General features: G+C 38.5%; 1 protein-coding gene across 1 annotated transcript in view; it reads left to right on the plus strand.

Moving 5' to 3' along the window:
• Nucleotides 1-389: 389 nt before the first annotated feature.
• The window catches only part of AFG3L2 (AFG3 like matrix AAA peptidase subunit 2), a 28,828-nt gene continuing 11,987 nt past the window's right edge, over nt 390-17,230 (plus strand). Inside the window, exons 1-12 of the mRNA XM_075213275.1 lie at nt 390-750; nt 2,273-2,363; nt 2,633-2,704; nt 3,712-3,827; nt 4,868-5,020; nt 8,540-8,614; nt 10,097-10,221; nt 11,678-11,948; nt 12,796-12,933; nt 13,869-14,022; nt 15,446-15,553; nt 15,637-15,762. Of these exons, the coding sequence (XP_075069376.1) occupies nt 643-750; nt 2,273-2,363; nt 2,633-2,704; nt 3,712-3,827; nt 4,868-5,020; nt 8,540-8,614; nt 10,097-10,221; nt 11,678-11,948; nt 12,796-12,933; nt 13,869-14,022; nt 15,446-15,553; nt 15,637-15,762 (1,537 nt within the window). The 5' untranslated portion in view covers nt 390-642. The remainder of the gene's footprint in view (nt 751-2,272; nt 2,364-2,632; nt 2,705-3,711; nt 3,828-4,867; nt 5,021-8,539; nt 8,615-10,096; nt 10,222-11,677; nt 11,949-12,795; nt 12,934-13,868; nt 14,023-15,445; nt 15,554-15,636; nt 15,763-17,230) is intronic.

Genomic DNA, 17,230 nt, shown 5'->3' on the forward strand with positions numbered 1-17,230 from the left:
AACCCTTGTAAAACTACAGCTACTTATTCAAAAATTATAAAACATGATGTCTGTGCGAACTTTGCCACCTGTTTTCATGCCCTAACCCATGTTGGGCCATGGTAAATAGTATTGCAGTTTGTGAACGGTATCCCTTTTAGTGTTCTTCTAAAGTGGATTCCATGATCCATCCTTTGAAAAATAAAGTTTTATGAATAAGAGGCTGAAAGATGAACAAGAAGTGAATAAGAAGCCAACTGCAGCCTCATTAAAGTGTTACTCAGTTCTTGCATCACCTCCGTCCCTGCGCTATATAACACAGAGGAGTGCGGGGGTAGCGCTGTCATCATCGTGACGTTACCATGACAAAGCATTCTGTCACGATCATCAGGACTATACCGACACAGTCCCATACAGCGCCTATTGGACATCACACACCGGTAACAGTGTTATATGTAGCGTTTAACACAGCGGAGACGTCACAACAAGATCACGTGCTCGGCTGTCAGAAGCAGCGACGGGAAGTCTGAGGCCAGGACTGGAAGGGCGTAGTGACGTCATTACTCGGCGCCAGCAGGTGCCCGTGGAGGTCGTATTGCTGGATGTTGTGCCTGGAAATGTGATGTCACCGAGATAACGTCAGAGCTGCCCGGTGCCTGATTCATGGCTCATCGCTGCCTGCTGCTCCCTGGGCTCTGCCGGCCTCTGGCCGGAGGGCTCCTGCCTCTGCTGCCCCACAGCCAGCGCACAGGGGCCTGCTGCCTGAGGAGGGTGAGTCTGGGCATCACAGTGCATGGGCAGAGTGGGAGGGAATGCTGGCTGCAGTATCCCCCTTTATGTCCTGGTAATTACTTCAGATGTTTGACAGTCTATATCTGCTTTATAGCTTAGTGCAAGTTGATATCCTATGGCATCAGTAATTGGTCAGCAAATGGTGGCTGACTGTGTCCTTCATTGGTAGTACTTGATGTCTGGGTGTAAAACAATATATAAATAAAAAGTCAGCCTCCCAAATGAAACAAAACTGTCATCTCAAATGTATTTAGTTCAGGTAAGCTGATGACACGTTAATACATATATATGTTATATAAGGCAAATTGAATTTCTGGTTTGATCTGTGAGGAGTATGTTTACAAGCGCATTCATCTTAAGTGACCACTTTAGCTGTATGACTTTGTTGGATCAATACAATTTTTTAAAATGTCTTCTGTGTATGTTTACACTTTATTCTACTATATAGATAACTTTTATAAATGCCATGAATAAGCCTTTGAAGCATCGGGCCGGTGGACAAGCTTCAATTCTTGTTTCTGGTTTATAGGTTGGTGAAATGATTTTGGTTCAGTGTACTTAAATGACACATTTGCATCCGTTAATAGATTGAAATGAAATGAAGGTCTTGTTGATGTTATTTAGTGGTTCCATATTGTATGTATCTGTCAAACAGACATTGATGTGACTTGCATAAGGTGTATTACTTGCGTGTGCCACAAGAGGTCTAAAATTACAAAACAGTGTTTCATAAGACATTTTAGCCTGTGTGAATCTGCCCTACTTCCAAGTTAGTGCTATACCTCTTAGCAGTGACTGCACTTCTTATTGGGCTAACAGTGCTTGTTTGCAGAAGATAGGATAGCTGAGGGGAATATATTGTTGAAAGCATTAAAGAAACATCATAACAAAACTCCCATTTGACTCCTCTTTTTATCAGTCTTGTCTTGCTAGAAGATTCATGGTGGGCTAATATAACTGGGCAAGGTATGCATGCAACTCCAGACACTAGCCAATTATTATTTATATAAACATATAGATAATATATAGAGCCGCTCAATATTTTACTAAAACAATAATTCAGCTTCAAAATTATTATTTGTTTATTATCAAACATTCACATAGGCCCATCTAGTAGATCTGTGGAGAAGTTTTAAGGACCCCAGCTGGTGCAATCCTACTTCTCCCGACATCAGCACTGTTACAGAAATATTTATTTTTAAGGGGAGAGCCTCTTTAGACTTACATTTTTGTCTCAGCCTAACACAACATGGCCTTGTAAACTGTACGCTGACCTATTACATCAACCTATCGCTTCAATGGATAGCATTTACAAATTTAAAAATTGAATTCATATTAATCTATACATGGGTATTAGGGTCAAGGCAGTTTACATTATAGGCACTTGCAATGGGTTAGTATAATAGTTATTTACATTGCATAAAAGGCCATCCTCCTTATGAAAGACGATTGGGCATCTCTGTTGTGTTTTACTAAAAAATAAAATGATTATGTATTTCAGATTCAGACCCAAGCAACCACTTTAGGCAAGAAAAACTTCCTAGCCGATATTATTGCTGCTTATAAAAGACTCAGCTCTCAACCGCCTAAAGGTAGGTCTTACCTGGAAGCACAAAGATTATTGTATCCATCTAAGAACAATCCTCTTGCCTGCAGCATTAACAATTTAGTGCATAATCTTGTTTGTTTTAAATAAACATATATGTACTTTTTAAAAAAAAAAAAAAAAATTCATAATAATAACCAAGATAACACTAACAATTGGGTAGTACTGCCACATATAGAAGAATAAGCTGGTTGAAGTGTGTTTCAGATGCTGTATACATTAAAACAGGCTTTTTATTTATTTTGTTTTATTCAGGTTTTGAGAAATATTTTCCAAATGTGAAAAATGGCAAGAAAGCAAATGATTCCAACAAGGGAGAAGCAAAAGGTAAAATTCACATGTTATCTTGTCTACAGTTTTATTCCCAATCATATCAACAGATGGCTTTGCTGCAAGATACATGCAGTAATATTTGGGCAGCACGGTGGCTCAGTGGTTAGCACTTCTGCCTCACAGCGCTGGGGTCATGAGTTCAATTCCCGACCTGCTGTGCTTACGTGGGTTTTGGGATTCTCTAGTAGCCGTCACTAGCTTCTTCTTTGCTTTCCAGACACAAAGACTATCCATTCTAATGAGTGAAAAATGTATCCTAATTCCATACGGCCTTATCTGTGTGGAGTTTGTATGTTCTCCCTGTGTTAGCGTGGGTTTCCTCCGGGTGCTCCGGTTTCCTCCCACACTCCAAAAACATACTGGTAGGTTAATTGGCTGCTATCAAAATTGACCCTAGTCTTTCTCTGTAGTGTGTGTGTGTGTGTGTGTGTGTATTAGGGAATTTAGACTGTAAGCTCCAATGGGGCAGGGACTGATATGAGTGAGTTCTCTGTACAGCACTGCGGAATCAGTGGCACTATATAAATAAATGGTGATGATGAATCTCTGTCGTTCCTGAGAGCATAATGTCCACAATCATTTAAAGTGGATCTAACCAATGTTAAATTAGGGTGGCATTTTTAAAAGCCATGTAGCAAAAAACAAATTCAGCATGTGCTGCTGCCATAACATTGTTAATGAGGTTTTAGTTGTATAGTGGTTTATTGTTTTGTTTTGACCTCTTCCTCTTTCACTTTTGTTTTTTTTTACTTTGTTTGGTATTGTGTTGTTTCATCTAGTTTTGTGCACACAATATTTTTGGGACAATCCATTTTTAGAATGCTGCAAACATTCAACCTGCAGATAGAAATACATGTATACTGATTACAGGCATGTCAACATGTTCGCTTGTTTCTCCATTTACCCGTGTATGTACTCTGCTAGAAGTATTATGTCAATATTTTTTCTATTGTATCTCCCTGATTCCAGTGCTTGAAAAGCATTTTTTTATTTTATTTCAGACGCTACACGTAATGAAAAGTCTTCCTCAGGTGGAAGCGGTGAATCGGGGGGCGGTGGCAATAAAAGCGGAAAGGGGGGTGGGAAGAAAGATGAGTGGTGGTCAAGAATGCAAAAGGTGTGTTTATTTATTTCTGCTTTTCTACTATACAAACAGTGTACAGAGTAATATTAAATAGTAATTATGATGTGCGTGTTTCAGCTGGTTCTCCATAAAGGAGGGCGAGCCCCTGAGTCTAGTAAGACACACACACTGCCCATGGTGTTAGAGCATTGTGTTAATATATGCTGACATCTAAACTTATGTTTTTGCTTTTAAATGATTCTATTAAATGTTCAAAATCAATCACCAGTTATATATGATACTTATTAAGCAACATAAACTCTCTAATAAATACACATATTTGGCTTTCCTATAAATGTTTAAAGTCATATAATACAATTAAGATACTTAATTTAATTTTACTTTTTTTATAAAAAAAAAAATTACAATAATTTAATTTGAAGTTATTTAAAAAAAAATAAATAGTTGCCATAACTATGCTTGTGTATTTCTTTTCTTTTTTTTCCCTCCTGTTACTGTTTTCTTGACATCTAAATTTAATATCTAAATAAAAAAGACAAATTATTCAAATACACTAAGCCAAAACGATTCCAATTTGTTCTAAAGACAAACAAACCCCAAAACAACAAATTAGCTATATAATTAAAAGTTATTCATGGTGTTTGATGGTTTGGTATTTTATTTGTTTGATTTGCATATTTAATTGTTACATTGTTTTTCGTTTTAATAAAAAACAGTTGTTGCACACGCACAAGTGGCGATCTAGAGTTGACTGTAAAAGTTGCATGTTTACTTCTGCACACTTACATTTCTACATCTGCATTTTGAGTTAAATGTGTGTAAAGATAGGGAAACCTTAAATCTAGCATATATATGCCCCAATGACCATCGTCAACTCAAACTATCCGAATTGTGTTACGATTGAGATGGAATGTATAGCAAAGATATGTTGCTGCAAATTATACATGATGCGCAAATACACTTGTATATCGCCCCAATAGAAGCTAGTTATTACTTTAGATCAAATATATCCAGTAACCTTTCTGCATTTGTGAACTGTGCATGTGTGTGAGTACTTTATCTCTGGTTTGCAGGGAGAACTTCCTTGGGATGATAATCAGTTCCGATACTACTTCATAGCATGCGTAGGATTTTGGGCAGCTGCCACTTACTATGTCTTCTTCAGGAAAATTCCTGTAGAGATCACGTGGAAGGACTTTGTGAATAACTACTTGTCACAGGGCATGGTGAGTAGGAAGAGCACCTTTTGTGTTTGTGATGGTTATGTGATACTAGAAAGAATATTATACTTTAAATTAAAAATGCTTAACATCTGCACAGACATTACACACAGAAAATGAAAGACAATATTGAGAAAATAAGTCGTTCTTAATTTCCATCCTAGCAAGATAGAAATAAAGATTTACCAGTAACTTAGGTGTTACGTATGGAATTAGGATACATTTTTCACTCATTAGAACACATAGTCTTTGTGTCTGGAAAGCAAAGGAGAAGCTAGTGACGGCTCCTAGAGAATCCCAAAACCCATGTAAGCACAGCATGCCATTCATTTATAAAGGAGTATATGGAGGGTGAGAGTTGCAAGCTCAATTTAAGATGGTCTTTTAAAAGGTAACCATACTTGTAAATATGTTTTTAATTGAAAGAACTTTTCACAAACAAAAAAAATCACATTATTCATTGTGCCCTCACATTCATCAATACAACTGTTATCAAGTATTCACTTGAGCAATCCTATATCTGAGCTATTTTTTCTGTTAAGATCTATCTTGTACCATACATAAGAATTAGTTTAATAGCAAAAAGTGAAAGTACATGTATAAGAGAGTTCACTATCCTCTTCCTTTCTGTCAGGTCTCTGGTTATCTGGTTATTGTTTTACTGTCGTCTTCTATATCCCCACTACTGCTTCTTTCTCTGCAATGCTCACTGTCTGAGAGCTGGTTTATTAATGCATTGTAACTGTGTACTGGGAGGAAATGCAGGTTAGGAAGCTCCCACTTCCCAGATTGTATAGTCTTTTCAAAAAAGGGACAAATATACAGACCATTTTTTGGTGATGGCACTAGTGAACTAGCAACATTTTTTTTTTTTTTTTTTTTTTTTTTTTTTTTTAAACATTTTATTGGAAAATACATCCCGTGTTAAAGGTACTTTTAGTCTATATTTTTATTTTCAATTGGTCTAATGTAAATATATATAAATGTAGGACTCTACCTAGTTTCTGTGATTGTGCTAGTAAGTGACCTTGCATAACTCACCATGTAGTACAGTTCACAGTACAGTAGCTTGGAGGCATGTCCTAGTGGAAAGGGATATGTAACATCATTGGGGGAGCGGTATGATGTCATTATTTTATGGCCTGGTCTGCAAAGTTCCCAAAAGGTATTACCATAACATTATGTATAGCAAAAAAACCAAAAAATGCGTTTGGGATGCTAGGAGATTAAATGTCTTATCCCTCTTCCCTTCTCACCCCTCTTTGGTGGGCTTGATATAGCTCTATACTTATTAGCAGCATTCTGTACACTGAACAGGGGGGAGCAGACTCCCACTCTTGCCTGTGAATGCCTCTGAATAATCAGTGAGTAAAGCCTTTGTGAGTTACCATGTAAATAGTGTTCTCAGAAGTGACAATTCCTGTAATGGAGAGGTTTATATGCATATTATATGCTATAAATAATACAAGTTAATGTCCTAGTGAGATTTCTATGATTAAAACATGGGAAGTTAAACATTGATTCATTAATTTTTATGGTGTCATTCCCACTTTTTCTGGATGGGCACCTTCTGGTGCTTATTTCATAACGCATCAGGTCGTATTCTTCATCTGTTCACATGTATTCCATAGAAAGCACTAAAATCTGAAAGTACCCTAAATGCTAGAATTGTTGGTAACCTCTGATACAAATGACCATTTTTCTTTTCTTCTCCTCTCCCCCCTTCCCCCCCCAGCTATGTATCCTTCCCTTCTTTCCCCTTTTTTCTGTATCCCCTTACCCTTTACTCTTTAATCTGTAATAAAAATTAATGTTAAAAAAAAAAAAAAAAGACCTTTCTCTTTCATCCATCTGGGGGACACTGCTTAACCATGGGGTTGAGTAGGGTAGGGAGGAGTCTGGCACCTAAACAGTTAATCTTTTGCTGCTGACAGACATGGCCGCGAAGAGTATGGTTTCCGGAGATTCTTCTTGTGGCAGTAGGTCAAGGGGTTCAGTTGCCGCTTCGAAGAGATCTGCTGACCCAGGGACCGTTCTTGCATCAGAACCTAGACCGGCTGAATTTAATTGCATGGGTTTTGAATCCAGTCTGTGGAGAGCGAGAGGGTTCTCGGTGAGTGTAGTAGGCATTCTCCTGAAAGCCAGGAAGCCAGTTTCGGGCAGGATTTATCACCGCATCTGGCATGTTTATATAAAGTGGTGTAAGAAGAAATCTTACAATTCAAAATCTTTTTGTCTGGCTAGATTTCTGGCCTTTTTACAAGGTGGTTTGGAGGCGGGTCTCCGGTTGGGAACCTTAAAGGTTCAGGTGTCGGCATTGTCAGTGTATTTCCACAGACGGCTGGCGGAGATTCCGGATGTTAAGACTTTCTTGCAGGGAGTGCTTCACATCCAGCCGCCCTACGTACATCCTACAGATCCTTGGGATCTTAATTTGGTCCTTAGCATGTGGCAGGAGCCTCCATTCGAAAAGCTACACTCAGCGGAATTGCGGTTCTTGACTTGGAAGACAGTCTTCCTGCTGGCTATTGCCTCAGCTAGGAGGGTCTCCGAGCTGGGGGCCTTATCTTGCAAAGAACCCTATTTGGTCTTTCATGAGGATAGAGCAGTTTTAAGGACTATTCCATCCTTCCTCCCCAAGGTGGTGTTGGGTTTCCATATCAATCAGGAAATAGTAGTTCCGGTGTTCAGAGAGGAGCCTCAGGCTACTGGAACAGAAGGAAGTAAATGCTTGGATGTGGTTAGGGCATTACGTGTATATATGTTAAGAGAACTGCAAAGATACGTAAGACAGATTCTCTATTTGTGTTATTTGATTTTTCTAGGCGAGGATGGCCAGCGTCTAAGCAATCAATTGCTAGATGGCTTACCCTGACAATTAGGGAGGCTTATGTCCGTACTAATCGTCCTGTGCCGAAGCGTATTGTTGCCCATTCTACCCGTTCGGTTGGGGCGTCTTGGGCGGCGCGGAATGGGGCCTCAGCGGACCAGCTATGCAGAGCAGCTACCTGGTCCTCGGTCCATACTTTCACAAAATTCTACCAATTTAATGTGTTTGCGTCTGAGGACGCCTCATTTGGCTGTAGTGCTCTACGTGCGGGGCAATCAGAGCGGTCCCACCCATCAGGGGGACTGCTTTAGTAAGTCCCCATGGTTAAGCAGTGTCCCCCAGATGGATGAAAGAGAAAAGAGGATTTATACTTACGATAAATCGGTTTCTCTGATTCCATCTGGGGGACACTGCATCCCCCCCCCCTTCTTTTTTCTTTGTTTTGTGTATCTTGGTTGATTTGGCCTATCTTCCTAGGGCTTTGTTAATCAAACTGAGGTCTGTGGGGAATTGGCGGGGGGATATGTCTGTCAGCAGCAAAAGATTAAGTGTTTAGGTGCCAGACTCCTCCCTACCCCACTCAACCCCATGGTTGAGCAGTGTCCCCCAGATGGAATCAGAGACATCGATTTATCGTAAGTATAAATCCACTTTTTTTGTCACAATTTAATGTAAATACTTCTTATCACCCATAGGTGGATCGCCTTCAGGTAGTAAATAAGCGTTTTGTAAGAGTTGTCCTTGCTCCTGGAAAGTCAAGTATGGATGGGGTAAGGGTTTGTTTTTTTTGCTTTTATTAGATTACAATGAGTAATATTTACAGTTTAGATGTATGTTATTTAAATATAACTGGCTAATGTCAAGTGAGAGTTGTAGGTAATAAGAAATAAAAAAATATATATATATAATTTTATGTATGATGAACGAGAGGATCACTCTCCAATACGATGGACAGATATATCCATGTAGTGTGATAATAAAAATGATGATAATCATAATATCCACTTGAATAATCTAATGAAGCCCTACAAGTGTGAGGAAGGTTTCATAAAATAGTTTGACTTGGATTAGCTCATCCTTTGGAGAAAGAACAGTAGAAATAACATTTATTGCCAGTCTCTTCCCATTTCAGTTCTATAATATGTCATATCAGACAGCTGTAGCTGTGAAACATTAGAAGTGTAATAATACACACAGCTATTGGGGGAGTGGGATATTGACTGAGTTTGAGTACAATATCATACCACATACACAAAATTCTTTTAAAAACAAGAAAAATGGAATTTGTGCTAGTTAATTGACATGCTGGTTATTAACGGAGGAGAGGGTGGAATCTCCCTTTACCTGTACCCATCACCTACACACAGTGAAGGCAGATCATTTTCGTTCTCAACCAAAACTTATAATGCAGCCTATTAGAATGTTCTAAATTAGTCTACTGCACCTCACATGCTGGGAATGAGCTGGTGAATCGCTCATGTGGCAGGAAAAATAACAGCCTTCTGTGCAGCACTTGTTGCTGAGATCTTTTTTGGTCAGTCTTAAATGTTGCTTGCAGCTTTTTAACAGCTGTCGGAACAGGAAATCTGCTCAGCCGGGACACCCTTTCAGAAAAAAAACATTTTTGTCATTGGGACAGCATGTTTAAATAAACATAGAAAACACTGGAGGGGAAAAAATGCAGAAAAGGCACCTGTAATGATGTCACACGGAGTAAACGCTTTCATGTGACACCATGTTCATATTTTGGTATAGACTAAAAACGCATTTTAATATCTGTGGGGTTTTTTTTTTTTTTTAATGCACTTCTAACAGCTCTCATTAAAATGAATAAAAAAATCACTCGCAAATCTTCAAAATATTTATTAGAAACAATAATAGTATAATATGTAGTAGTTTTTGAGTAAACCGAACTCATCTGACATTCAACAGTGTAGCACGGTAAATTCACTACTACAATATGTCATTTTCTGTATTTCACTTTAATAGATTAACTTCACATTATGTTTATACAAGTAACCATTCAAAGAAAAATCATAAAAAAGTTTGCAATCTTTACCTACTGGATTTACCAGGAGAACTTCTTTCCATTAATTAACGTTGAATATTATGTTAATGTAAGTGTGTGCTTTACTTTGTCTTCATGAGGCATTTAACGTAATGACTTAAGTACAGCCAGGTTCATTTGTTAGGCTTACAATTGCCTGTTTAGTTTGTGATATGTTGTGCATTTTCTTTGTTTTTACGTATAGAAATATGTCTGGTTTAATATTGGCAGCGTGGACACTTTTGAGAGGAATTTGGAAACTGCGCAGCAGGAGTTTGGTATAGAGCCGGAGAACAGAGTACCTGTGGTGTATACAGTTGAAGGTGACGGGTAAGATTAAAGTTACTTCTATTTATATGTATGGGATCTATTAGTTCCAGTGAAGAGGTTTCTTTATCCCTTCCTTATTAAATTGTTTAGCAGTGCTCCTCATAGTAACTATAGGAAGAAACTCTTGGTGAATATATGACACAATCACAAAATTGCAGCAATACTTTTTATCCTCTATGTATTTCTGAGCTGTCTAGATAATGATTGTCCAGATAAGAGATCCCATGCCTGTATTTTCATACCCGTTCGTTTTAGTGTTCTGACGTGTAGAATTTATACACATGTAACTAGCACAGAAAGGCGATAAGTTGTGGAAGAGTAGTAGATAACATTTATAGTTTAACATGTAAATATTTCCATTCATCAAAAGGCACCCATCACTATTTTACATTTATTTGATTCCGTATTATGTAAAAAACTAAAACAAAACATACACAAGTAATGCATATATACATAAACTCATATAAGTATAATAAAACACACTGTTCATAATCTGGGAATTCTGATGTAATCATTTCAGTGTTCATTATGAAAAAGTGTGTATTATAAGGATTAGCGCAACCCCCCCTCGCTGTAAATTATTGCTGTTATTAATCACGCTGAATTTCTATGTCTGCTTACCACATCGCCGGCAATTAAATTCACCCCCCCAAAACGCAAAACCTCCACCTTTCTACCCACAGACAGAATCCACATATGTGCACCCAGGAGCATTGTGCTCTGTTATGCTGGGGGTTCAGTCCATTTTACCAGAAGTGCCCAGGATACCACCTATATGCTGCATTTTATCTCATGTCCACTGGAGTATGGTGCATTTCACAGCTTGTTCTTGTTGCACAGTCTCCTTATTTTAAGGGCCTACAGCATTCACCTACATGGATGATCTTCTCTTTCCTTGTCTGCCATATGAGGGTGTAAGAAGGTACAGACAGGACAGACTAGATCCTTTTACTCCAGTAAACAATAAATTGTACTATAATTCAATAAAAAAAATAATAGAATCTTTTTTGCTGGATAGAACAGGAGAATTTTTCATTTACAACTGTAATGTACAGTTTTGTGCTGAACCTAGATATGTATATTTTTGTTGTTGTTAACTCCTTTTTGGTGTTTTCTGTAATGGGCTGTTTTGCTTTGACTTTCTTTGCAAACATTTTCAATAAAAATACACAATTTTTAAAAATATATTAACACAATATTGTTGGATGTTTTTACATTCTTTTGATTAAACTGTGTGATGTGGTGACCACCATAGAGATTACACCGGGACTCTTCATCATTATAATATATATTTTATAGCAAAGAGCTCTATGTGGTCCCCATAAGTAGGGTGTATCTAATTATCTGTTTCCAACATGAGTAGGAGAAACTTTTTTTTTTTTTTTTTAGGATAATGAGATGGATGCAATAAAATAATTGATGTTGTTATAACGTAATGTATTCATCTTGTTCCTAGCTCCTTTTTTCTGAACATCCTTCCCACTTTCCTCATACTTGGCTTCCTCATATACACATTGAGACGAGGCCAGGCTGGAGGAAGAACAGGCCGTGGCATGGGGGGACTCTTTAGTGTCGGAGAGACAACGGCCAAAGTGCTTAAAGATGAAATTGATGTCAAGTTCAAGGACGTGGCAGGGTGTGAGGAAGCAAAATTGGAGATTATGGAGTTTGTCAATTTCCTCAAGAATCCCAAACAATACCAAGATTTGGGTGCAAAGATACCAAGGGTAAAGTTGTAGTGTGTTTTGTGTTTTTTTTATTTTATTTTATAAAAGGCAATATTTCAATATTTTGGATCCTATTATTGACTTGTGGATATGCAGGAAATTGAGGTAAAACAAGACAAATACTTATCTGCCCCAATTCCCAACTTTGTGTATAAAAAAAAAACCAAGATTGCATGGCTTACTTTGCAGTCATGATGAGGTGTCTTTATCAGGATTGTCGCGTTAGTTGTGTAACAATTGAATGCGCTTATTCTACACACACTGTTCCTGACCTTTTCTGTAAATTTACAATTTGGTTTTGACACCAGTAGGTAAACAATAATTGAGGGGAGAGATTTAATAGTACTCTGTGTGAAGATGTTTAGATGGAGCATCCCTTTGTTTATAGTGATCTATATTCGGGGGGTAAAAAGTGCTTGTAATCCCTTAAAGCCAAGACGTCTTCCCCAAAAAATGTAATACCACCTGTGACCAATAGGAGGCATTTATAACCTCCATTGTTCCCATTCCCCATCACGTATTCCACAGTACCCTTTCCATTTGGAATTCCCCCAAACTCTTCATTTATCCTACTATGTTGTTTATACAGCAGAATTTCTTAGCCCACTTCATCTTTTTCTTTTAACACTCTGTCATCTGAATAAATTCTTATTTTATGTTTCAAGTCTACCAGTGCTATGTGGGGTGACAGGTCTCCTTCACAAGTTATGTTACTTCAATGGTAATGCCATTGTGAGAGTTGTTTTGTTTGTCATTTTCCTCTCCCTGTTTTGTCTACTATACTTAAAAATATAATGTTTCGGCAGGATTGATATCTATATTTATCTATCCTTTTTTTTTTTTCTAGGGTGCTATTCTTACAGGCCCCCCTGGCACAGGGAAAACACTTTTGGCAAAAGCCACAGCTGGAGAAGCCAGTGTCCCTTTCATCACAGTCAATGGTTCCGAGTTCCTAGAGATGTTTGTAGGGGTCGGGCCTGCCAGAGTAAGTCCAAATGTTCAATCATGTACACGGTAGATTTATTCCTTGCTGATTTTCTACTTCTTGAGCCATGTTTTCTTAAAATGAAAAATCTCTTGTAGTATTCACACATGAGTATATAATAGTTCTTATACCATGGCAGCTTTTAAGCATTTAAATTAGAACGGTCTTTCTGATGCACAAGCTACATTGGTAGTTTTAAGCACTGAGTGATTTACTTCTAAAGTATTTTACCAGGAAGCAATACATTTCGTAGTCGGCTCTCGTTTTCCAGTACGCCCTGGTACGGCTTTGTGGAGTCTCGTTGCATAGTGTTACAGACAGGGAGTCTGATACAGAGCTCAAGAGTTTTAACTTGTGTATTTTATTTTTTGATAAGTCTTTTGAATATTTGGGAATGTTACTATGAGCTCTTTTATATAAGGATTCTTACATTTAGGTATAATGTTCCTTCTATCATATCATTTAATTAGTGTTTAGGTCATTTAGTTTCACACTAGCAATAACAGCTGTTGGTACCAGTGATAGCGATATCACAATGCATATAATGCCTGGAAAGAAGTGTTTCCTATATGCTGTTATACCATAAGCCAACAAAATACAATGGTAAATTATTGGTAATTAAATCCCAGAAATCAGTCAGTTGATGACCACACACAGGCAATGGTTATCAGCGGACTGCAGTAATTGAGGGCCATAGGATCGAGCAGCTTTTACCAATTGATTGGCTGGCTGGATCTGTCCAATAAAGGATTGTCAGAGCAAGTTGCCCAATCTGATCCGTTCATATGTGTAAGCTTACAATTGTCATTTTTAAAAGGAATTTACTATAAATGCATTGTTTTCACTTGAAGTATCACATTTTTATAGTAAAATTAAAGTGTATCAATGTTGCTTAAATCATAGCATTTAATGTTTTCTGTACATTCCTACACAAGGTGCGTGACTTGTTTAGTATGGCCAGGAAGCATGCCCCTTGTATACTCTTCATTGATGAGATTGATGCTGTCGGTAGAAAAAGGGGACGCGGGAACTTTGGTGGTCAAAATGAACAAGAAAACACACTAAACCAGCTCTTGGTGGAAATGGATGGTAACTTATTCTGCAGTTATATTCCATTTTTTTCTGTTTGCATATTTTGGTTTCCTATCATTATTTTTACTAAATATATTTTGCGCCTGACTAAAATATTCAGCCTGAACAGGTATTGTACTAGTGCATGTGCAAACTAATGAAAAATGTTGTCCGACACTCCGAAGCAAACAATATATAAAAATCACTGTCAGCATATACATAAAGGAGAATTTTGGGCACAAATATACCTATGTTGGGATTAAGCTCGCCTGTCAACGACAAGGCATCTTCTGAAGGGGAGTCCCTAAGCTAGTGATACAAATTTGATTTCAGGCTGTCCCATTGAAAACCTTCCCCTGAATCTCCTAGTATTGTACTAGTGGTTTGTGTATGTGCCTCCATAAAATACATGTGGTGTGCTCATTTCAAGTGTGTTTTTAAAATGTTCCTTTAACCAAAAATTCATGAAGATGATTTGTTTAGCAAGAGACATATTTTAGATAATTTCTTTCAATAATGGCCAGTGTGTTAGCAGCAGAGTCTACCTCACATTTTAGATTGTACATATATTTAATGTAAAGTAGATGGAAAACGTAAGGAAAAAAAGCAGATGGTTAGTGAGCTGTTTTATTATGCGAAGTACCTTATGAAACCTTAAAAGAGGGCTGGGCCTATGAGCTTACTGTCACTCTGCTGTACCCACAGTGTTGATTTTACTCACGGCCAGGAGAAGTCTGGAAATAAAATGCAAGCACTGGATATTTGTCAATTGTCATTGATTGCAGAAGCTTTGGCAGACCATTTTTTTTGGTATTTAATTAATCTAAATAAATGCTTTTTGTACACGGTCCAAATCTTTATATAATAACTGTCTATACAACAACAAATCAAATCATGGCTTGCCAGTTGCTTATGGGGCAATTTGGGAGTTGCAGGTTATTTATGGCTGTAAAGTTTGAGGTTGCGTAATCATGGTTTTAAATGAGGTTTGTGAAATATCTCTCTATCCTAGATCCAATCAGCCAGCTCGGATTACAATATCAAATGTATCCCTCCTATTAATCTTCTCCGCCAGACTCTAATTATATGAGAATCCAGACCTAAAAACATGTTTTCCCATTGGCTCATGGCAAGCACATCTTCCTCTCATTTGGCACATGAAATATACTCTTTGATTTAATTAGTGTTTTCACAATCCTTTGGGGTTTTTTTTTTACAGCTTGAATGTGCACTCACCTAATAATCTATTTTAATATTTTGTTAAAACCTTACATTTTGTGTTTGTTAACCGAACTGTATTTAAATAGTAATTTAAGACTGAACCTTCTCCCTCTGTCTCCCTCTCTTCCTCTATGATTGTGAAATAAACCAGTCTTATGTTAAAACCATTATTATTTACTGGCACATTATAATGTCTGTGGTTTTGTTTACCACTCTACAGGTTTTAATACAGCAACAAATGTAGTTGTGTTAGCCGGCACAAACAGACCTGATATCTTGGATCCAGCGCTAATGCGACCTGGCCGCTTTGACAGGCAGATTTATATAGGTGAGAGAACGCTGAAATCCGAGCTGGATACACACATTAACTTTTATAAAACCCGCTAATTACTTTTTTCTTTCCAAATACAGGGCCTCCAGACATAAAAGGCAGGTCATCTATATTTAAAGTTCATCTGAGGCCTTTGAAGTTAGATAGCACATTAGACAAAGAAGCCCTGTCCAGAAAAATGGCAGCGTTAACGCCAGGATTCTCAGGTGAGAAGAGAATAACAATCATTATGTTCTGCTCATCTCTGGGAAAGTACATCCAACTGTAGACTAAAGCTGTATCCCTACTGCCAGAAACTTGAGGGAAGTGTGCACTTTTACCTTTTTGCTTTAAATCAAGTAAATAATCTTACCTCTTGTTTTGCATTCCTCTGCATCAGCGTAGAATGTACTTTTTGTCCTTCATCCACTCTGGGGGACACTGCTACCATGGGGTTGTATGAGGGCGCATGGAGTTGGCACTTAAATAGTTAACTAAGTTTGCTGCTGACTCCTCCCCTCTGCAACCCTACAGACCTCAGTTTTGTTTAAGTGCCCAAGGAGTTGGGCTGTTTCAGTACTGCTCTGCAGTACTTGCTGCTAGATTAGATTGTTTTTATTTTCTTAGTGTTACTGACATGTCAGGTTAGGAGTGGATTAGTGTTATGTTTTACACTGGTTCATTTAGTTTTTAAAATGGAATATAGTTCTATTTTTGTTTATTAAAAAAAAGAACAAGAAAGAAGATAGAAAAGAATCAGGCTGCAGGCAGTGACAGCCACTGTGCAACTGTCAGTGTATTCTCCCGACGGGTCCGACGCTGCCTCTGGCATAGATTGCAAGGACAGGAGGCTGGCTTCTGGGAGTACCACTCCGGGCCCGGGAGAAGGGGCGAAAGGAGCGAAACCAAGCCTGATGAGGTCTACGGGAACCCATGGGGAGAATATTACCTTTTTCCCCCGTGGCCGCTTCAATTACCTTCTCCAACTCCGCACCAAACAGAGTGACTCCATCAAAAGGCAAAACTTCTAATGACCTTTTGGACTCGGCGTCCGTGGTCCACGAACGTAACCATAAGGAACGCCGTGACGCAATAATTAAACCGCCAATTCTGGCATTCACAGCTATTGCATCCATGGAGGCCTGACCCACATAATCCGAGCTCTCCTGAATATGCTGAGCTAGGGAGAGGAGATCTGCGTGCGGAGTGTTCTTTTGAATGGCCTTAACTAACTGCTCTGCCCACATCTGTACTGCTTTATTTGCCCAAGCAATGGACATCATGGCCCTAAACAAGCTACCCGAAGCTGTATACGCAGAACGGAGAGCATGGTCGCACTTTTTATCCGTAGGATCTCTGACACCCGCTCTTGTGTAGGGATGGCTGAGGACGAGAATAAACGGGCAATAGGTGTGTCCACCCTAGGAGACGCCTCCCATTTAATCGAGTCTTCCGCTGGAAGAGGATAAAGACTCTTGAATCTAGCTGGCATCATGAACTGTTTACCTGGTCTTACCCAAGCGTCCGTTACCATTTCCACCATCTGTGGAACTTGCCGCCAACGGACTTGCCGGCAAGTCCGTTGGTGTTGGAGATAGATCCCTGTATCTCCATTGCACGACTTATTTCTACTGTGTCCCGCTTTGATTTACCTCTGTGGGCACCTAAAGACCTAATGGCTGCATGACTCCAAAC

This window comes from Mixophyes fleayi, chromosome 5 (assembly GCF_038048845.1).
Source record: "Mixophyes fleayi isolate aMixFle1 chromosome 5, aMixFle1.hap1, whole genome shotgun sequence".
Classification (NCBI taxonomy): Eukaryota; Metazoa; Chordata; class Amphibia; order Anura; family Limnodynastidae; genus Mixophyes; species Mixophyes fleayi.